At 36.4% G+C, this 22966-nt stretch overlaps 1 protein-coding gene across 25 annotated transcripts in view; it reads right to left on the bottom strand.

Moving 5' to 3' along the window:
* The window catches only part of LOC114702135 (sarcolemma associated protein), a 128245-nt gene that overhangs the window by 52493 nt on the left and 52786 nt on the right, over positions 1-22966 (bottom strand). For 10 of the 25 annotated variants that reach the window (XM_037208773.1, XM_028882441.2, XM_028882436.2 and 7 more), the window contains 8 exons: positions 16364-16436; positions 12006-12042; positions 9232-9294; positions 6613-6708; positions 6274-6345; positions 4875-5015; positions 3068-3205; positions 662-830 (listed from right to left, as the gene is read on the bottom strand). In XM_037208773.1, the coding sequence (XP_037064668.1) occupies positions 662-830; positions 3068-3205; positions 4875-5015; positions 6274-6345; positions 6613-6708; positions 9232-9294; positions 12006-12042; positions 16364-16436 (789 nt within the window). Of the gene's footprint in view, positions 1-35; positions 87-523; positions 575-661; positions 831-3067; positions 3206-4874; positions 5016-6273; positions 6346-6612; positions 6709-9231; positions 9295-12005; positions 12043-16363; positions 16437-22966 lie in introns of all 25 variants that reach the window. The other 15 variants (XM_028882429.2, XM_037208775.1, XM_037208771.1 and 12 more) reach the window with 3 other exon arrangements.

Below are 22966 nucleotides of genomic sequence, written 5' to 3'. Positions count from 1 at the left end.
ATATCATGAAAAAAAATTTAAGTTTTTTACGCTACCTTTTTCTGTGCTCCCATTTATTTTAGGTAAGAAGTCATCAACTTGTATCCCTAGGATTAAGACAGGATATCATTGCCTGATCAAAGAAATTGTTAACTTTAATACTGGCTTCAAGTATAATTACAGCATTTCATATTCCTACTCACATTGACTTTGTATAGAATACTATGTTTAGAAGAAGAGCTCAAGTGGCCATTCGTTATTGATTCAGGTTTGGGGACCTTCCAAAGAACCTCAAAAGAAAGAGGATCCTACTACTGTTCAGTCTTAAGACCATCTCAAAGGCAGAAACCTCATGTCTCAAGGACTAAACAATGGTGCCCTCTGGTGGCAATCAATTTTTAAAAGGAGGTTTTCTAAAAGTGTAACCTTTGATTCTTGATATGTAAAATATCAAATGAAAGAAGTGACGAATGTGAGAGTAAACAATGTGAATGTGAACAGGCAGAAGCTCGGTAAAAACATCTTTAAGTAAGGTGACACCTACCTAAGCTGCTGCATTCTTTAAGAGTTTTCTCCTGCAGATGTTCTAACCGTACTGTAAAAAACAGTCCAAGAAAAAGATATTTCACAGACAAAGAGAACAAAAATCAAACAAAACCAATTCCTGTATCAGCTAGCTTACCTTGTAAAGCTGTTAGCCTTTCATTGGTGAAATCATTATCAGCTTGCAAAGCTTCTATTTTTGCCTGGAGCTCCTGCTCTTTTTCTTCCATTTCATCTATTTTATTCTGTAATTCTTTCTTCTCAGCTTGTCCCTTCTGCTGGATTTCCTCTTGTTTTCCCTCTGCTACCTGTTGAGTAAGAATCTTCAGTCACTTCATAAAGCCTCACTTTGCTTTAAGTAGCCCAAGGCAAGGACTGACTTTATTCACTTATACTTCCAAGGAATATATTCAGAATTACAGAACATATTTATAAAGCTGATTTCTAAAGCAAACAAAGAGACTTGATGTCAAAAGTGATCTGCACTGAGGTCACTACCACATGGCACTGAGAAGGGAAAAACTTAGGAGCAAACAAGCAGGCCCAAGAGATAAACACACAGAGTCAAAATTAAATCCTCCATGGTTTTTAAAGGGGAAATATATTCCCCGAATCTATTATTAAACTTGTTTGTATGTTCTAAAATGGAACATTAATTTAAAATTATAAACTATTTATGTTTGGCTAAAAAGATGATGGTACAAACCCTTCAAATACATTTCTCTTGACAAGATCTCCCTGAGAACTACGGTAAGTGATGCTCAGCCTTCTCTGACAAAAACCTGTCTTGTAGGCACTCGACTGAGGCCAGGCTCATTTTTCCCTTGTTTTAATTATTTTTTAAGCTAATATCACAAAGTACTGTGTTCTACTGTGGCATTCTTCATACATTTGTGTCTAGGCATTTATCCTCATTTGCATTGCCCACCCCATGACTCCTGCCCCTCTGCCTGTTTCCCTTCCTCTTCCCAGTCTCCCCTCTGCTTTCATATCATATACATTTACTACCCTCTCTCCTCTCCAACCCCCACAATCTCTTCCTTCCCTCTCATGACATCCTACTAGTTTCAAGAGCCACCAAGAGATATGAATTACATTAAAATTTTCAACAATTCTTTCACGAGACTTTGAAGGACCAAGTAGAGATTATATTATGGTCTGATGCCTTTGTTCCAAATGTCCCAGAGAGAACAGCAGCTAAAACGGACTCCACAGCACAGCTGCAGGCTCAAGGACAACCTGGGTTCCAAGAGATTATTCCAAGCTCCCTTTGAGTATGTTGCAGCATGAACAGCTGGTCCCTAACTTTGAGAAGACCTAAAAATGAGGTTTTAAAAAGCATCAAACTATATTAGAATTTGTTATTCTTTTTTTAAAACTTTATTATTATTGTGTATACATATGCATATATGATGCATAGGTAGGTGAACATGGAGATCAGAGCACAACTCTGTGGTGACAATTCCTTCCACCTTTACATGGGCTCCTGGGAATGAGGCTTGCATAACTTTACCCTAGGAGACATCTTTTTCTGGCCTTGATTCTCTCTTTATAATTTATTATTACTACATGTATCTCATTCTGGCCCTTGATTGCCTCTCTTTATGATTTATCTATTATTATTATTATTATTATTATTATTATCATTATTATTTACTATTATTGTGTGTATACGCCTGCATGTCTGTGTGTTTACATGTGTGTGTGTTGTACATAACTAAGGTCTGGTGCATGGGTGCCATGGCTCTCACACGGAGATTAAAGGACAACTTTGGGGACTTTCTGTCCTTCCACCCTGGGTTCTATGACCAAATTTAGGTCCTAAAGCTTGCATGAAAAGTGCCCACACTCTAAGCCATCTCACCAATCCATATATTGATTCTCATCTACTTCCAAGTAGATATTAGAAGATGTGTTCTTTTCTTTATCATTGCTATCTTATCTATGTAATACTGAAGCAAACACTCAAAGATGACTATTGCGAAGCACTCACCATATTTCCATCCAGAGGAAGTATATCTGTTTTAAAGGACTTCAATTTTCAACAGTAATGGAGGGTGGGCTAAAGAGAATTCCATTTTCACTATCAATTTCAACTTTTTCAGTTTTACCAAATTTATATTAACAACTATTGAGTGATGCATAAACTTTTAAGCTGTTAGTATGCTAAGAGCTTAGCATGCTTTCAGGTCGATTAAATACGAACTGTAATGGTTTGAATAAGACTGTCCCTCATAGGTTTCTATGTTTGAATACTTGGTCCCCAGTTGGTAGTGCTGTTTGGGTACGTTTAAGAGGTATGGCTTTACTGAAGGAAATATGTCACAGGGATAGGCTTTGAGGTTTCATAAGCCTCAAGCCAGTCCCAGTGAGCTTTCAGCTTCCAGCTCCAGTGACCATACCTGCTTGGTGCCATACTTCCTCTCTATGATGCTGAAACAATCTTACTCTCTGGAACCTTAAGCCTAAATAAATCCTTTCTTCTATAAGGTGTCTTGGGCATTATGTTTTCTCACGGCAGTAGAAAAGGAACTAATATACATACCTTTAACTTATCAGACAAATCTTTAATTTCATTTACCGCTCCATTATATTTATTGGCTAATTCTCTTAATTCTTCCTGAGTCCGTTCATTCATTTCTTTCAGGTGGGTACATTCATCTTCAGTATTACTCAGACTTCTCTGCAATTCAAGTTCACAGGCAATTCATTTAGAGTAAATGGGTACTTATTTAAAATTTATCATAAATTCAGTTTGTAAAAAGTGTAGCTACGGACTATTCTACATCCACATTTGGGCTAAACTTATATAAAACAGAGTTAAGCCAGGCGGTGGTGGCGCACGCCTTTAATCCCAGCACTCGGGAGGCAGAGGCAGGCGGATCTCTGTGAGTTCGAGGCCAGCCTGGGCTACCAAGTGAGTCCCAGGAAAGGTGCAAAGCTACACAGAGAAACCCTGTCTCGAAAAACAAAAAAAAAAAAAAAAAAAAAAAAAAAAAAACAGAGTTAAAAGACAAAACAATTTCAGTTTATTTCAGGCACATATATACTAAAACACAACAAAGAATTTCTTTTTTTAATGTTGGGGGCAGAAAGAGCTACCTACTATTTATACTTTAAAAAGGTCAACCGATATGACTTTTAGCCTTGAAAATATTTTAAAACTACCAATTCCTTTTCTATGTGTTTTTGAAGCAAGACTATGTAACTCAGGCTGGCTTCAAATTCACTATGGAGCCCAGGCTAGCCTAAAAATTGTAAATCTCCTGCCTCAAACTACCAAGTGCTATGATTAAAAGTATACTCAATTGCCAGGCGGTGGTGGCACACGCCTTTAATCCCAGCACTAGGGCAGCAGAGGCAGGAGGATCTCTGTGAGTTTGAGGCCAGCCTGGACTATAGAGGGAGTTCCAAGAAAGACGCAAAACTACACAGAGAAACCCTGTCTGGGGAAAAAAAAAAAAAAAAAAAAAAAAAAGTATACTCTATTATACTCATCTCTAAGTCAACAATCCTTAAAGTAACTTTAATGTGAAAATAGCAATACAGCTTGAAACTTTACTTGTATATCAAATTAATTAAGCAAAAATGCACATAAAGCCCATACTATAAAATGAGGCCATAATACAAACTATCCAGGTCCTCACACATGCTAAGCACATGCCCACTGAGCTGAACCCTCAGTCCCAAGAATCACATTTTGATTGTTCCTAGGACCTAGAAGAACTCCCCCATAAACTCCTAAAGCACAAAATAGTCTAGAGCTGTGGTTCTCAACCTGTGGGTCATGACCCCTTGGGGGGGTTACCTAAGACCACTGGAAAACACAAATATTTACATTACAATTTATAACAGTAGCAAAATTAATTACAGTCATGAAGTAGCAGCGAAATAATTTTATGGTTGGGGGGTCACCACCACATGAGGAACTGTGCTAAAGAGTTGCAGCATTAGGAAGGTGGAGAACCACTGATACAGAGGATAGGTAAAGTAGTAAAGTTCTCAGTGACCACCCTCCACTAAAAGACAGCATACTTTTATGACAAAAGATCAATTCCTACCAGACATCTTTAAATCCACTACTGTGGAGACAAAAGCAGGTGCATCTCTGTGAATTTGGGGCCAGCCTGCTCTACACAGCAAGTTCCAAACTAAGCAAAGGTACATAGTTCAGTTCCTAGCATCTACATCAGATGGCTCAAAACTGCCTATAATTCCAAGTCCAATGGATCTAAGCCTCAGACTTCTGTAGACAACTTCACTTGCACACACATACCCATGCACATACTACACACAGACGCATAATTTTTAAAATAAAATCTTTAAAAGTAATAACAATAAAAATGAAATACCTCAACTTCTGAAAGTTTCCGAACCACTTCAATTTTCTCCTGAAGAACCCGCCTCAGGGACTCTTTGGCTGTTGTTTCATAGTTGTGTTTATCCTCTTGCAAAGCAATAAGTTCCTTCCGTAAACTATCTTCTGTTTGATTCTAGAACAGAAGACACTTCTATTACCCTAAGTTACTTATGCCTTGAAAGAAATAAAGACATTACAATACACTAAATTATATGTTAAGGTACCCCCCAAAACAAATGTTGGCCTACTATTAACTAAATCTGTATTTCAAAGTTGTATCAGTAAGTTATGCCTCCAGAAATTATACTAATTCCAGCAGGAAAGAGTTAAAAGCACTAATTTCTCTCAAATAGTAAGATTAATTACTCATGTTCTGTGGAAGCCTTCATATTTCCACCTGTGAATAAAAGTCATTGCTATCAAAAGCACCATCGCTATAAAAAGCAAAAATTTTAGAACAATGGCTAAGACAAAAGTAATAAGAGCATCGTAAGGAAGACTCCAGGTCTGGAACAAGAAATACGTAAGATGAGCATGGAGCATCCTGTCTAGCATGGCCACAGGAAGTTATCAAAGTTAGTTTTAGTCAGACAGCCAACTTTAAAAGGTTTACTCAGACAAAACTCTGGACAATTTGATCATCAGCAAAGATAACTACTACTATAGACTAAAATACACCAAATCTACTTAAGTCTAAGCAAGAGAGAAAGCACTTCATTGTCATTCACTGGTAAATAAAAAGGGCATCAATTTATTCTTTTCATCTAGTAAATAATGGGCGTGGGACTCATTCTGTTTTTTCTGTAGAAAATGTACTTCGAGGAACAAAATGGTTCATGAGAGAAAAATTATCTTTGATAATTTAAAGTAAATGAAGGAATTGTAGAATAACATCACTATGTTAACATCTTTAATGAAATAATGGACTTAGTGAAGAATCATCAATGAATGACAAAATCCTAAAAGGAAAACAACTTAATCATTATGCTGTCTTTGACTGAAGAACAACACTATCCATGAAGTCTTATTGGCAAAGGAAAAGAAAAAGAAAAAAAAAAAACAAGTACCATAACATCTACACCAGACCAAATCTCTACTATTTTATGCCTAGAGAAAGAACTTTAAAAGTGTTTCGGTAACAATATAGACTGAATCACATTCCAGAAAGCAAATAACCTCTTCAATAAATAGTAACTGCAAAGAAAAAGGAATTAGAACTGGACACAGGTATGTATTACACAATTCTTCCCACTTACAGGTATGCTTGAATTTTTTCAAAAGAAACATGTAAAGGAATTGTGGAATTATATAAAGGTCTTAGCATACACTCAACAAAAAAAGGAAACTACAGAGCTGCGTTCTTCCTTATATACCTGAGATTAAATACATACTTTGGAGCATGCCTGCAACTGGTTTCCCATAACTTCTAACCGTGATAAGAGTCTATCTTCATCTATTAAAGCCTGTTGAAAAAAAAAATTATATATAAGTAAAAACCTAGAGTAACAAAAAAAAAGCATGTATAACAAACAGATTCTATTGCCAACAAAACAAAGAAAATTGGAAAATGAATCAAGATCTGCTACAAAATGCTGTTTCAACATTTGTTTTTTAGTTAAGGAATAACATTACTTCTATTTGCCAAAAATATTGGTTTTAATTCATTCAACACATAAAAAAAACTATTAAACCTGTTTAGATGCTTCATGAATATAAAGTAAATGGAGTACCTGCCAACTGGTATCTGAAGCCTCTTGGGTGATGGCTAATAGCCGCTGAAGTGTGGCTAATTTCTGTTCCAACATCTGTTCCCGATGTAAGGCCTCCTAACATAAATCAAACAAGAAATTCTAATGAACTCAGTCAGCAGCACAATCTTCTGAAGAATAACACTCAGTATAGTTTGAATATATTCTCATATTGCACCCTGGATGTAGCTCATTATTTTAGCCCATCTACAGGACTGCAAGTACAGATGTAATAAACTTTTCCCTGGATGGAAAATAAGTTACTGGTTTCTGTTTTCTTTTTAGTAGTAATTTACAAAAAGAATAAATTTCAAAATGCAGATTAGAAAACTAACAAATGTTTCTGTTTCTGCTTATATTTCATAAATACACACATATTTATGAAATATTTATGTATCTTCAAAAAAATGTATTTCAAACTAAGGCAAAACATTCTGGTCAGCATCAAAGATACTTTATAACAATTCTACAGCATGGCATCTAAAATAGTAATAGCATTTAGCCTTTCCTTTCTAAAATGGTATGTAAATATATGCTCCTATATTTAAAAGAGAGACTACTCTCAGCTTATGGCATTTTCAGGTATTCTGATTCTCCCTGATTACATCATTGAGTAATTAATATTCAAAATGTAAGAGCCCATTAATATTAGCTTGATGTAATTAAGATGTAATTAAGGGGTCAAAGGAACACATGAATATGATGAAAGACAATGAAGAACAAGACTACTCTGTAGTTAACATCTGACAGCTGCTAACAGCATCCCCTTCATAGACTGTGAAGGTGAAATCGTCACATTATTTAGCTGTGGCTTTGGCTTCATCTTCTGACATCCCTGAAATACCCAAAGGACACCAGCATTCTATCTTTGAGCCACCTCAAAGAAAAGTGTATGCTTCAAATATTGCACTTAAGGTTTAAAACATTAATTTATTGCTCTCCACATCCTTAATAAACAATGACTAGGGAAAATCTTGCCTAATGTAGACTCAGAAGTACTTTGTTTTAATATAGACTAAGGAATCTAATAAAAACACCATCATCAGATATTCCATATTAAAATAGTTATTTATCATATTTTATTTTAAGTATCCAGAAAGTAACAGATACAAAATATTTTACTGATAAAGCCATCAGCCAACCAAAGTTTTAGAAACTACCTCCACTAGATGGTGCTATTACATCTTTTAAAAATTTCATTTCCATGAGTTTCTTAATTATGAACCAAAGTACAACAAATGTAGCTCTCCTGAAAAATGATCTTTTAGATCTAAGGTATAAAATGCATCTATTTCAACTTTTACTCAAAGGGATCACAGTTTACATTAGAGATTCATCAATTCAATAAGGATTATACAAGCCAAGAAAAAGGGGGGGAGGGGGACAATCCCTCCCAAAGAGTTAACAAATATGGATGGATGTTCAAAGAACTGACAGAAAAGGTGGGAAAGGAGAAGTATGAGAGACTCGTTCACGATGAGAAGCAACCACAGTGCATAGAATCAGGCCAATTATTGAATCTATATGGACATTGCTATTTCTCATGTCAGAAATGAAACATTAATCTTAACATTTTCTCTCAGAGACCTACAAAAACTAATACATCTTCCCATTGAATGAAAATGACCAATGACATTCACATCATTTATTTTATGTTATGGGCACTACTCTAAGTGCTTTACTTATATTAATTCATATCCCCTTCATAATGTGGAGAGGTGGCACTACTTATCAATTGCCTACATGAGGAAAATGAAGTTCAAAGGCTTTTTTAAAGCCTTTAATCCCAGCACTCAGGAGGCAGAGGCAGGCAGCTCTCTGAGTTCGAGGCCAGACTGGTCTACAAAGCCCAGACAGCCATGGCTACACAGAGAAATCCTCTCCAAAAACAAAAACAAACATAAACTGTCTTGGGAGATCAGATGTTAAAACCAGGGATCAAAAGTAGCTAAACTTGATCAATTCTGGCTAGAAGAACCCATGCTCTTAACTACTTCACTGATGTGCAAATATGTAAACTAGTTTTCTATGGCAGTGCACGGTGCTTGGTGGAAAATGAGATCTAATTAATATGTTGGTTATCTCTGTACTTTTCCAGATGCACATGCCTTTAACTGCCCAAGTAACGAAAGGACACAGGATCACTGGTGTTGATTCAACAGTTTTAAAGACAACTAAAAGCCTGCACAAATAAAACTATTCACTGAAGGTCACAAAACTGAGCAGAAAAAACAAGATCAAGATCAAAACTTCAACCCCTAAACTTCTAAACCAAAGTTTTCTTTAAACCATATTCCCTCATCATAATCCCCCCAGCAACCCAAAACCATTATCCTGCCCAAATAAACGAAGAAAAGAAATAACACTTCTTGTACTGGAAGAAAATATTTCTCTTGTACATAAGCTTATCTATTCTAGACTCAACAACAATCCTGACTCCTTTTTCTTCTTGAGATCTAATTTTAAGCCTTCATGCTTCCTTTAAAAGATATTTCCTGTGTTCTTGTTTCCAGCCAATATTTTTGATTCTGTATTTACAAGCTGGCAAAATAAAATCTAAGTTGCTTTTAAAGACTGAGAGTTCTCAAGATTTACTGTTACCTGTAGATACTGAGAAAGTTGGAATAGTTCCTGAGAGTACATACTTGGAGTGTTAGCAGCAACCTAGAAACAAAATAACCCAATATCAATAATCACAGAAAACATTACATTAAAAAAGCCACTAAGAGCCAACAAGACGGCTCAGCAAGTAAAGGTCCCTCCTGTCAAGCCTGACAACCTCAGTTCAATCCCCTGCTGGATAGTTTTATGTCAACTTGACACAGGCTAAGTCATCTGAGAGGGGGAACCTCAATGAAGAAAATGCCTCCATAAGATTAGGCTGTAGGCAGGCCTGTAGGGCATTTTCTCAGTCAGTGATCAGTGGGGGAGGGCCCAGCCCATAGTGGGTGGTGCCATCTCTGGGCTGCTGTCCTGGGTTCTATAGGAAAGCAGACTGAGCAAGCCATGGGGAACAAGATGGTAAGCAGTACTCCTCGGCATTGACTCCTGCTCCAGGTTCCTTCCTGTCTGAGTTCCTGTCCTGACTTCCTTCAGTGATGAACAGTGATGTGGAAGTGTTGGTCGTGGTGTTCATCACAGCAATAGTAACACTAACTAGAGTCCCCACACCCACGTGGTGAAAGGAGAGACGCAATGCCTGCAGCTGTCCTCTCATCTCCACATGCACACAAATGAAATGCACTTAGAGAGTTGAAAACAAACCAATCCACGCAATGTCTGTTTTCCTAAACATACAAATAAATGTTTTTTTTTTTTTTTTTTTTTTTTTTTTTTTTTTGGTTTTTCGAGACAGGGTTTCTCTGTGTAGCTTTGCGCCTTTCCTGGAGCTCACTTGGTAGCCCAGGCTGGCCTCGAACTCACAGAGATCCGCCTGGCTCTGCCTCCCGAGTGCTGGGATTAAAGGCGTGCGCCACCACCGCCCGGCTCCAAATAAATGTTTTTAATTGATCTAGTCTGTTCTCAGCTACTGTGTAAATTAATTCTCAAGATATTTCTGCTGTATGTCTAGAATGTATAGATAGTATTACACTAATCATATTAGATTTATAAACAAGATGATTACTTGTGAAACTTTCCTTTATAAGTCAAATCACAAAAGTACTGAACCTTTCCAGAACTGAGAAATAACTCCTAATCAATGCAGTCATTATGTTTTTCCTTTAAAATTCATCACTCATTACTTCATTAATATGTCAACATGTCACAATTCATTTAGAAATAACAATATTCAAAATGTTACTTGGAAGCATGTGTCAGGATAGAGGGTAACATAAAATCTTACTCTTACTGAAAAACAAAAATTAAAATAAAAAGATTCTAATATTTTGTCCAATAGCCAGAGACAATGAAAAAAATTATTATTGTATGTAAATTTTAAGAAAAAGATAGAAAGTAATCATGTTCAAAACTACAAGTCAGTCTAACTGCTCAGAACACAAAAGTATCAGAATTCACTTCAAAGGGGGCTTTTCAGGAATATCAGATACAGAACCATGTCACTAAAAAAGAAAACACAGGACACAATAAGTAGCTGTAATATCTGCTCATATCCTAGACACTAATAAGCTCTGTAAGTGTGCATACCTATCCTTTTTCATTGTTTGAAATTCGGTCTTGTTACACAGCCCTTTCGGGCCTGGTACATGCACTCCCGGTTTGAACTCACAGCTATCCTCCCATCCCAGCCTCCCAACCACTAGAAATACAGGTATACACTATTATGCTCTGCTGATTTATTAATAATGTTACAGAATCACTCCTCATTAAGCTCACAAAGTATGCTTTCTAATATTCAGACTAGAAGAATTGGCATTTTTCTTTTGAAGATCTAAATCAACAAATACAGTTCTTGGTATCAGAGAAGTTGATGATAAATTACTTTTACTTCTAAAACAAGAATCTAAGAACCTCAATTTAAAGTAGATAACCATTGTTAATCTAAACTAAAGAAAAAATGTAAAATGTTTGTCCTCACATTTTAGTTATTACACACATACCATACACACACTACATACACACACACAAATACACACATTCAGACCACATACACCACACACACACACACACACACACACACACAAATCCAGCAGGCATGATAGTGCAGCTGTAATCCCAGAACTTGGAAGGTGGAGGCAGGAAGATCAAGAAGTGAACAAGCAGCATCTTTGGCTATACAGTGAATTCCTAGCCACCCAAGGCTATGTGAAACCCTGTCTGAAAAACAAAGCAGAACAAAGCTCCCAATATCACAGTAATATCAAATAGTAAGAAAAGTTTTCTTTTGTTCATTGATCACACTCTGTTTATTATTCAGCAAGGATACCTATAGTTTCAATGCACCATTACTCCTAAACAAAAGAAAAATATTCTAACAATCAATTACTACAATTTCTAATTAGGTGGTGTCAAAACCGATGTCCAATGACATTAAAAGAATAATTTCCGTAAATCCTTATTTCAGAGCCACTGTGCTGTATGGCTAAATACTGAGTGAACTTCTTGGCCAGAAAGCTTTGGGAAATTCCTAGACAGAACTGTACTTCAGAATAAAAGGTAATAGTAAACATTACTTACCTCTGGCTAGACACAAAACCAGGTACATTTAGTCTACTCAGTCAGTAGTTTGCCTAGGCTACAAAAGCTTTTTCTAAAGACACATTCATTCCAAATTCTCCACACAGTGAAGGTTATATTAACTACATAGTTATATTTACTTTATTACAAAAACTGAAGTTTTTTGGATAAAACATTAAATAAAAACACTTCGGTGAAATGATATTTCAAAGTTTGGAAAACAATCATTTACTACTTACTTTGTCAACAGGACTCGGTAATGGAGCATGGATGACACTGAAAAGTAAAATTTAGAATTTTTATCTAATTTCCTGAAAACAGAGGAAATGATTCTAGAGTACCAGAATATCTTGTCATAAAACTCATGCATTTGCTCTTATATAATTAAAAGAATGTAAATTATCTTTCTTAAAAAACAAACTAATACATACATAAGCCTACTTTATACTCATTATTATTCTTAAAGTGAATTTCAATTCCAAATGTATTAAACGTCTTTTGAGGACCCAATATTTACTGAGTGCTGTGATGAGTCCCTTATTTTTACATTAAAATACCTTTTAAAGTATGCCTTTTATTTGTAACATATGTTATCAAAAATAAATAAATACTCGTGTGTAGAAATTCTTAGTAAGTAAAAGCTCATTTAGAAAAAAAGTCAGAATTGGAAAGTGGCTCTAAGTGAAGAACAACTTTAGCTGTCAAAACAGTGACAACTATTCTTCACCTTGCCATCTTAGGACTAGATCAAAGTTTACACGTGTGTATGAAACTGAACTCAGCATAGCAAACACAACCACAGGTCATTAACTGACACTAATTTCCTCTAGGGCCTGACATAGAACTCTTGACAGAAAAGCAGCAGCAGTCAAGCAAGCATACAGGCTCAGAAAGCATATCAACTAGACAAACTGACTCTACTTCCCAGATAGAGGCAAAGTAATCCAGATAGGCCTCATGCTCCTCACCCATAAAGTGGCCCTATAGCGTTCTTTCAAGTACTAAATGTGTGGGTATAAACAAGTAGCTTAAAACAATGCCTTGGAACAATAACCAACCAATTACTACTTTCTACTCCCAGGAGACATGTGAAGCTCAGGAAGCCAGCATCCCTATTTACAAAGCCCTGTCAGATACTGCATGTGTCTTGAAGGCCACCTAGGTTCCCTACACTTCACATCTTCAAAAACAATCTATTGACAGCCAGATGGCAGCTGAATGGGTCAAGTTCCCAGACTCAATTAGTAAAGTTTGTGTGACTGCTGAGAAACTGGCTGGTATGGCATATACAAGGAAGGGTTGAGTACCAGTACCCATTTTCTGCACACAAGATACCTCAGGAATTATGATCAATTCACCCCTACATTCACAGAACCTATCTCAAGGCCTTAACAAACTTGATGCCTAGTGAATGTTTTTTAAGTTGTAACTACATTTATTCTTTTCCACTTATAAAACTAAAATGGATGCTTTAAACATAAGTTAATTTTTCTTGACTGTACAGGCAATATATACTGAAAATGGAAAATGTGTAAATTATAAAAAGAAGCTAAAATTACTCAATCCTAAGCACCCAGAAATAACCATTTTTTGTATATATCCCTTTTTTTCTGTCAATATGTATATACAATGACATTAACTCAAAAACCCTAAATGGAAACAAATAGAGCTTTAAAATTTTGGTTTTCTTAGTGACCCAAGAAGAAATTCTTCTGTTCTCATGAAATGCAGTCAGCAAACAAATGGCTAAGACAGTCAAATAACACAATCTGCAAATATATTTGTTTTTTACAAAAACTATATCGAACATAAGTATATTTTGTCTGAATTGTTGAAAAACTTCTTGTGTATATAAAAAGTATAACAAGGCAATGTTAGAAAGTAAAAACTGTTATTGAGTGTTGAGGTTGTAAAGTTATAGGCAACTTCTATTTCTGTTGTTAGAAAATTACAAAATAGAACAAAAACTAAAAAACAATCAGAATTACCTATTGAAGATCTTAAAAACCCTATACACAAATTATCAACATTGATTTTAAAACCAGTCTTCAGTATACATATATTTTACCATTTACTAAAGACAAAAGCAAAATTTTATACTGGTTTGATGACCATGCTTCAGTTAATTTTACACAGGAATTAAATCCTGGATGAATAGTTTATGCTGTAGGGTGTAGAACATCCTCGGGTTTCCTAAGCAAGGTTGATATGTTGATTTTAATCATTTATGATGTGAATTCTGCTTTGTAGATCCACATAGTACAAAATGAGAGATGTATGTTTAGGACCATTTTACAAATTGTCTGAAACCTTTCCTAATCTCAAGCCAAAATTGAATCAATTATATTAATTCATTAACAAAAATACACTATTTACACAGTGGACTTGGCACTCTTGATGTATTCAGCCATTTAAACTGCTAATTAAAATTAGATTACAATAACAGCAGTCAATGTTTATCTCAGATTTATCATCTGATAGATACTATGCTAAGTTCTTTAAATATACAATTACACTTAAGCCTCATAATCATGATCAGTAACTAACATGATTTATCTTTATACTTCAGATGAGAAAAGTAAGGCCTGTAAAGTCAGAAGAAGTACAGTCAAGCTTTCCCTAAGTATCTACCCTAAAGTCTATTCAGATATTAATCCAGCTTTAAAGAACTTTTTGTTCTAAACTTGTCTTCTAAACTAGAAGCAAAATTTAGTATTTAATAGCTCCTTAAAAGCAGGGGTTAGGGAAATCCTTTAGTAGGTAAATTCCCTGCTGCTCAAGCTTAAGGACCGGAGTTCAATTCCCAGAGCCCTTGTAAAAGTCGGGTGTTATGACGTGCTTGTAACCTCAGCACCTAGCAGGTGAGGACAGGGGCCAGTCTTGTTGAATCAGCAAGCCCTAGTCCAATGAGATCCTGTCTAAAAACAAGGGGCACAGTCCCTGAGGATTAACACCTGAGGCTGTCCTCTGCTCCACATGCAGGCAATACACGCATTCATACAACGAACATTCACACGCATAGTCATTAAATAAAGGGGAGAGAGCTGAGAAGAAAAAGAGAAATAGCTAAAGGGACTTGGGAAAATGAGGGAATTTACTGAAAAGTCTTCAAAATTTTTACAGATGGCTGATGAGGTAGCTCAGTAGGTAAAGCATTTGTCAGACAAGCATGAGGAGGGCCTGAGTCTGACTACCCAGCACATGTGTAAAGCCGGTATGTCTGAAACCCCAGCGCTCCTCCAGCAATCTGCAAGTGGAAAGTGAAGAATCCTTGGGAGCTTGGGCTACAGCTAGCCTAGGCACATGGTGTCAAACACAAAACCCTGCCTCAAACAAGCTGGAAATCAAGCACCAACACCAAGGTTGTCCTCTGACCTCCACGCTCGCCATGACACACATGTACACGAACACACACACAAAATTAGGAAGACCCACATAGTCTACTAGATGGAACCTAAGAACACAGGAGACGTGCATGACTGCTCAAACCTTTTAACTATTAAAAAACGATCTCATATCAACTGCAAACACTAGTCTTTAAAAAGCTGTAAGTCATTGTTGGATTGATTAGTTATTATATGACAGAAAGCTCAATTCTTGACTCATAAAGGCTTTGTTATGTTGAAGTTCTTGAAGTTTACTGAAATTCAAATAAACTATAATTACATTTTAATAATAGTATTTTAAATTTCAACTGCTTTACAAATCTGTTTTGCTTCATCTAGCCATAAAACTAAAGAGGGAAAAAACTATGGCAGGTCCTAAGAAAAGCATAAATATTTAATTCTAATGACAGACAGGGGAGATACTACAGTAAAGGGGCCTGCTCTTTCTGCTTTATTGTTCTCTCTTTCCTATTCACTATTCGCTTTTCCTTCAACTCTAGGTATTTTGGCATAATGAAAACAATGTAAACCACTAGTAAAAAGAAGACTGTAATATCAGGAAACTCCTTTAAAGCAAGGAAACAATCATTTAGCATATTCAAGCCTTTCCCTAAATAAAACAAACAAAAAAGTATTAATATTTAAATACTGCCCAGTGCCTTCCATACTTAACAATGATAATCTGTAAAAAGCACAGGATGTACTTAAATTTACATTTTAAACTTTAGACTTCATGATAGGACTTGATATTGCTTCATATAAAACATAAAATACAACTTTGGGGGAAATTCTTTTAACTCACAAAATAAATACTAACTATATATTAACATCTTCAAGTTCTAAAAGAATATGACATTGACATTAACTCCACAATCACAGTCTATAAAGCTCTATATTAAATATATATCAAAAAGAACAGTTATCATTCTCCAGTAACTAAAATATCCTAAATATTGCAAAAAAAAAAACCCAACTAATTATCTATTCAAATATATACTGTTATATTTGAAAATAACCTTTACCTCTGATGATTATTTACTAGATTTTTAAATAATAAGTAGTTAAAACTAGAGTATATAATATGCCCAAAGGTACCATATCAATTTTCTAATATATTACAGTAATCTTGTAGTATTAGCAGTATAGCATCAGTACGATTATCACCAACTAAGATAATTAATCCAAAACTTCACAGCACTAATCATACTCACTCTGAGCGGAGCCGGGCTTCCATACCATCTGGTAGAAAAAGTTTTATTGTGGAAACAATACACCCATGGGTAACTGGTTAAAACAAATAAAATAAGTGTTTAAAAATATGAAGCTTGGTGGGTCTCATATCTAAACTTGTATTTCATTCTTAAAAATAATAATTTCTAGGAAAGCAAATAAATTTAGTGGTTTAATGACAGTATCTACTACCTTAAAAAACTTCCAATTCCTTAACAGACAATGAAAAGTCACCTGTCTAGTGTGCAAAAATTAAGAGTAAAAAGGGATAAAACACTTTTGCCCTAGTTTGCAGACATCACACCTAGTCTACTGCCCTTTAAAAAGTAATCCTTATTCTTAATTCTCCTGTCTCCAATCTATCTCCCAACCACACCTCATAAGACTTAATGTTCGTTCTGTATGTACAGTTTTAAATACGTTAATCATCTCCCCACCCTCGTTATAGGCAAGACTATTGAGACTGCTGACCAGTGAGGGTGCCTGTCTGATTCCTCCAGTGTACAGTTGCTATGACTCGCACAGGAGGCTCTCCAGGACAGCTTTCATATGGTTGCTGTTACTCCATCCCCAATACCTTTTGATAAAGCCACAACAGTCTCTCTGTATACAACTCCTAAGAGTCTTCTCACTCCTTTTCTAATTGATAGTTTTGAGAGACAAATCTCCCACAGGCAGAACTGTACGGATCATTGTGTCTTACACAGAAAACAAAAAGTGCTTCCTAATTTAAAGATTGATAGTTTTGACTTCTCTGTTCTTAGAATTCTGCATCATTGATGGCTGAACACATTTATTTATTAAACTGACTTAAAGCTGATATGAGCAGACAAAAACACACTGTATGATTTTAAGAGTAGTGCTTTCTGTGGCTGTCTATGTCTGTCAAAACTCACTGAGTCTTACAAGTAAAATAGGCATATATTTATTTATACTTCAATAAAACTATTTTAACAATAATTATTGCTTTAGGGTTATAATATGTTGAATAATTACAACCATAGCATCAAGATGGTAGTAATACAAAGTAATGTGGCCGTCATTGGGAAATATATATTAAACTTAAGGAATTCAGCACAGTTTGGTCAATATTTGTCTTTAGTAACTGATTATATTTAAAAAGCGCTAACAGAGACAAAGAACTACCTACTGGACAGTCTCCTCAGTTCCGCCTGAAATAGCCATCATTGCCACTAATCAATTGGCTTCTTCCTTCCTTCTGGCCACATCCTCTAAGCTGCTGCCACCAGTCTCTCATACGCAGGCAGGTTACATGCAATCTCCAAACATCTTAACTGTTTACGACCCCATTTTTAGACATCCTATTGTGACGGTCTTTATTTACTCGCTAATATCACCAAAAGCTATTTTTCTTTTAGGAAGCAGCATTCCTTATGGCCTCTACATCAGTCCCTGCCTCCAGTTTCCTGCCTTGAGTTAGTGCCCTGATTTCCCTGCACCATGAACTACAAGTTGTCAGCTGGAATAAACCCTTCCTACCAAGTTGCTTTGGTCATGGTGTTTTATCACAACAACAGAAGCTCTAAGACAAGCAGTGAGCGCTCTCTCCAGGCCCCTGTGCTGGAATTCTCAGCTGGGGAAAGACTTGCATTCAAGTCCAGAGTGAGAGGCTCCTTTCCCTCCCACACTGTCTTAGTTTTTATTCCAGTCCTGTTTCACTCCCATGCCAATACCTCTACCTCCAGACCTTCAGACTTCTGCCCAACCTCTCTCTTCCCTTAGAATCACCCTCCTTAATCCGATCACTCGGGAGGCAGAGCTAGGCGGATCTCTGTGAGTTCGAGGCCAGCCTGATATACAAAGCGAGATCCCGGACTGGCACCAAAACTACACAGAGAAACCTTGTCTCGAAAAACCAAAAAGAAAGAAAGAACGAACGAGAAAAAGAATCACCCTCCATCCTCAGATCTTTATTCCCAATCTCTTATCTCACACCTTATCCTCCAACTCTCTTTTCCCAGAACCACTTCACTTAGTCCTTAGACTGTTGCGGCCAATTGTGCCCCCTCCCTCAACACCACATCTCATCTTTTGACTCTTACCTCCTTCTTCTGGTCCTAACTGTTGATACAAAGGAGCCAAATAAAAGCAGAATGTCCCCCAATTCTAGCAGTCAGATCCCCAGTGCTTAGAGCCTGACCCACTGACTTGTGACACTATTACACAATTAGCACCTAACTCCTCACGCCCCTGGCATTTCATCCCAATAGCTGCTCTCAGTGAAGGCAGGTGGTATTATAAGACGTATGACTTCAGCTCCTGTAAGCACCACTATTAAATGTGTAAGTTCTCAAAAGAAAAAAAAAGGAAGATGTGGAAGTGGTGAGAGTAGCACAGCTATTTACCAGGGGAAGGACAAAATAAGATAATGGGTGAATAAAACCAAATTATTTCAAACACATGTATGAAATGTCATAATGAAATACAGTATTATGTGTAATTAAAGTATGTTAACAAAAAACTTCATAAATTTACAACAAAAAGAAAAATAGGTGGATGAGTTACAGAATAAAACTGCAGTGCCAGAGCCAACGTGTGATATATCACATCAGGAATTCTACCATCAGCTAGATTAAAGTTCAGCAAGTGGACTGATACATAAATCAATGGAGTGAACCAAGTACTAGAAGTCCATGTCTAAGTACAGCCAACCCTTCTGTGAAAAGACTCATGTCAACTAGATACACAGGTGCGTAGAAAACTTAGTAATCTTTTGGATTTGCAACAGGCAAGTATTTAAAGCAATGTGATAGGCATGTTTTAATATTTGTATTAATCAACTCAGTACAGTAGAATTTCCCCAAATACAGTGCTAAAAAGTGTTAACCAAAAAGGAATTGGGAGCTGGGATGTGGTAGTGCACACCTTTAATCTGGAGGCAGAGGCAGGTGGATCTCTGTGAGTCGGAGGCCAGCCTGGTCTACAGAGTGAGTTCCAGGACAGCCAGGGCTATACAGAGAAACCCTGTCTCAAAAAAACCAAGAAAGAATTTTAAAAAAGGAATTGGGGGTCAAATGAGTTTTGTGAAAGCCTGTGTTAAAAGAAGTTTTAAATGTTTTTATGTGTATTAATTCTGAGCTTTCTTTGAGGGTAAGGAAACAAAAAGAAAAAGCTGAGAATATTGATCAATGGTAGAGCAATTGCCTTGCATGTATACAAGGCCCTACATTCAATTCCCAGGACAGAAACAAAAACTTAAAGGGTATTTGTACAGCATGAAGATATATTTTCCATGCATATCTGACCACCAGCCCCACCCCCTTGCCCTCTTTCAAAAACACAGAGAATCTGATATTATGAAGGAAATACTTAGGATAATAATGTTCTAAAGAAGTCTATAAATATTTTAAATACATTTTGCTCTCAAAATCACCATATTTCAAACTCAAGGACTAAATGTAAAGCATATAATTTAAACAGTTTGTCCAGAAAGGAAAGGAAGAATCAGAACATTGCCACATTAAATAAACACAGATATTGTAAATCACATACAAAATTCATCCATGTTAAATATGAGGAACAAGTATGTCCAATGTAGACAGTAACAGACATGTGGAAGAACTATTTACAATGACTCCCCGGTACAGACTACCAGAGATTACAGTAACACTAAGACCTGACTGTCACTGGGTTTCCTTTCTCTAGTATCGATACAGGTCGTTTATTTTGGTTTTGAGATCTATTTACTCTGTGGTATGCTTTCAGTCTCTTGCTGCCTCCTCACACACATGCCCCTTAGGGGACCCATGTTCAGTGTGACTGGTTTAAAAGCTTTCGGAGGCCCTGGAATGGGAAAGAGAAACATTGTCTGGTTGCCTCCAGTGCAGTGCTGGTCTACACTCAGCATGAAGAAGCTCAAGATCGGCAACAGCAGAATCACCAAAAATCTAATAAACCTTTTAAAAAATACCATCTGAATCGGGTATTCATTTTTCTAGACTGTGAAAGATTTGCATTAATTGATTTTTAGCATTTAAGATAAAATAATTGTTAATAACTTTCTATCTTTAGAAGTTTTCGACTTTATAAGCTTCTAATTCTCAGGCTTTAAGAGTTAGAAGAGCAGAGGAAGATGACTCAACAGTGCTTTTGTTCTAAATTTAAATTAATATTTTATCATTCGGTTTTCTCTTGATAATCGTAGTTCAATCATCACAAACTTTCAACCTTCAACTACTTTTTTAAAAAGATGTATGTTTTAATTATGTGCATAGCGTGTGGGTACGTACACATGAGTGCAGGTGCCTGAGGAGTCCAGAAGAAGGTATCAGATAACCTGGAGCTGGAGTCACACCTGTGACTGAATACCTGATATGGGCACTGGGAACTGAACACTGGTTCTCTTTAAGAGCAATGCATGCACTTAACCACTGAACTGTCTCTCCAGCCTCTTCGCTCTTAACCACTAAACCGTCTCTCCAGCCTCTTCAACTACTTTCTTTTTTAACCTCGGGTATAACTGAGGTTTGTTGTGGTGGTTGTTTTTTTCCTCAAGTACTGGAGATTAAAGTAGGACTGCACTCATACCTGGAAATATTCTACCAATGAACTACTCCCTTACCAACCAAGCTATACTTCTTACAGGACAGGAAGTATGAGTGTTCTTATTCTTCCTCATTATTTACTGTTTTCAGAATGATAAATAGATTTCTTCTAAGTTCTTACAAAAGTAATAAAAAAATCAATTTTCCTTTTGAGTTTTAATGCAAGCTCACCAACTTGAACATATGTAACATACTTCAATCCAATGCTGTTATAATTTGATATTCAAAATGCCTGTCTTTCACAGTAGAGATGTTATTCATGTTAATTTCTAGAAGTCCTTTTAATGGGAGGCCAGCAATCTTAGGTAAATAACTTTACTGATATGACAAAAATCTTTGAGGCTCAATGTGTGTATTCACTGATCTGGACTAAGCATCTGCTGTTACTCCAACAAGTCTACCTAGTTGGTAATGTCATATTTCTCATTATACAGATTTTACTTCTTTATTTTTCTTTGTATACTATGAGTAATATTACTACTGGCTTATTCTTTTTGTTGGCCATGAAATGTGGGGGTTCTCTGGGTTTACCTACTTGTTCAATAAATATTCACTGGGAAATTGCTGGCTACAAAGCAATATTGAAAATAATGATGATTATCACTAGGTCCTTGCCATTAAGATCTCAACAGGGAAACAAACCAGACATATAAATAAAAAGATATAAATAAAAAGGATGGATTCATAGCACTGTAAGTAATAAAAGACAACATGGGAATTTGTAGTAGGCATGGACAGGGAAAGAAATATATATTGAAAGGAACAAACAAAACAAGATTAGAAAGCTGGAAATGGAAGGAAAGGACAAAAAAATGTTAGGAATAAAGAAAGAAAGCACACATAGAGAAGACAGCTGGAATAGGCTGGAGACAAGAAGTAAAGAAGGCACTCAAGAGACAGAGGCAGATAAGTCTCTTACAAGTTCAAGACCAGCCTGTTTTACATAGGAAGTTCCAGGCTAGCCAGGGCTACAGGAGATCCTGTCTGAAGGAAAGAGGAAGAAGAGAAAGTAGTAGTAAAGAATGGGGACTGGAGAGTGGCTGCTCTTCAGAGCACCTGAGCTCTAGTCCCAGCACCCATACTGTGTAGCTCACAACCACCTACAACCCCAGCTCCAAGATCCTACATCTTCTGGTCTCCACAGGTTCATGCACATAGGTGGCAAACAGACACAGGCATGTAATTGTTTAAAAGCAAAATGTATAGTTCAAGGCCTTATGAATAACAGGCCCCAGTAAATGTTGTCTGACTAAAGGACTTACCACAATGTACAAGTGGCCTCTCCTTTCTAACACAATTTGAAAATCCTCTTGACTTCTTCTACCCAGAGCTATCCAGTAATACTGTGTATTTAGGATTCTTCAAGTGTTATAAAACTCATCATACTACTATTCAGCATTTTAAAAAAAAAAATCTATATTTTTTTTCTAGTGTAAGCTTGAACAGGTAATACATGTTTTCTAACATGTCTGTATCTCAAGGGCCTACAAATTAAATAAACTTTGTGAAAACAATAAATGCCAAAAGACAAACATTCAAAGAGGTCTGCAGAAACCCAATATTGCAGAAATCATACTGTACTAATAATTATCCTAAATCTCCTTCAGTATATGGGGAAGAGTGTGAAGGAATCCAGAAAGGGCTGCAAGCTGCATTCTGTAATCAACCCCCTGTGAATCTGCATATATGTCAGCATACTAAAGGCTTTGCTAGGTACAGTTTAACTAAGCCATTTCCTAAAACTGATAACCACATTCTTTTATCAATTACTGCCTAATAATTATTTGAGAACCCTAAATCACTAAGTAGGAATCCTTGAAGGAAATACAATGTAGTCCAAGTCCCTTGCTGTGGCTTACTTATATGTATGCTACAAAAGCAGCAAAGAGAGGCTTACTCTTCTCTCTTCTCAGTGGCTTCACACCATCTGAGTTCTCTTACTAAGGAGTAATCAACACTTCACATTAAGATTCAATCTTATGCCGGGCGGTGGTGGCGCACGCCTTTAATCCCAGCACT

This window comes from Peromyscus leucopus, chromosome 9 (genome assembly GCF_004664715.2).
Source record: "Peromyscus leucopus breed LL Stock chromosome 9, UCI_PerLeu_2.1, whole genome shotgun sequence".
NCBI lineage: Eukaryota > Metazoa > Chordata > Mammalia > Rodentia > Cricetidae > Peromyscus > Peromyscus leucopus.
The sequence above is the reverse complement of the archived record's forward strand: the minus strand, read 5'-3'. Positions and strand labels throughout refer to the sequence as shown.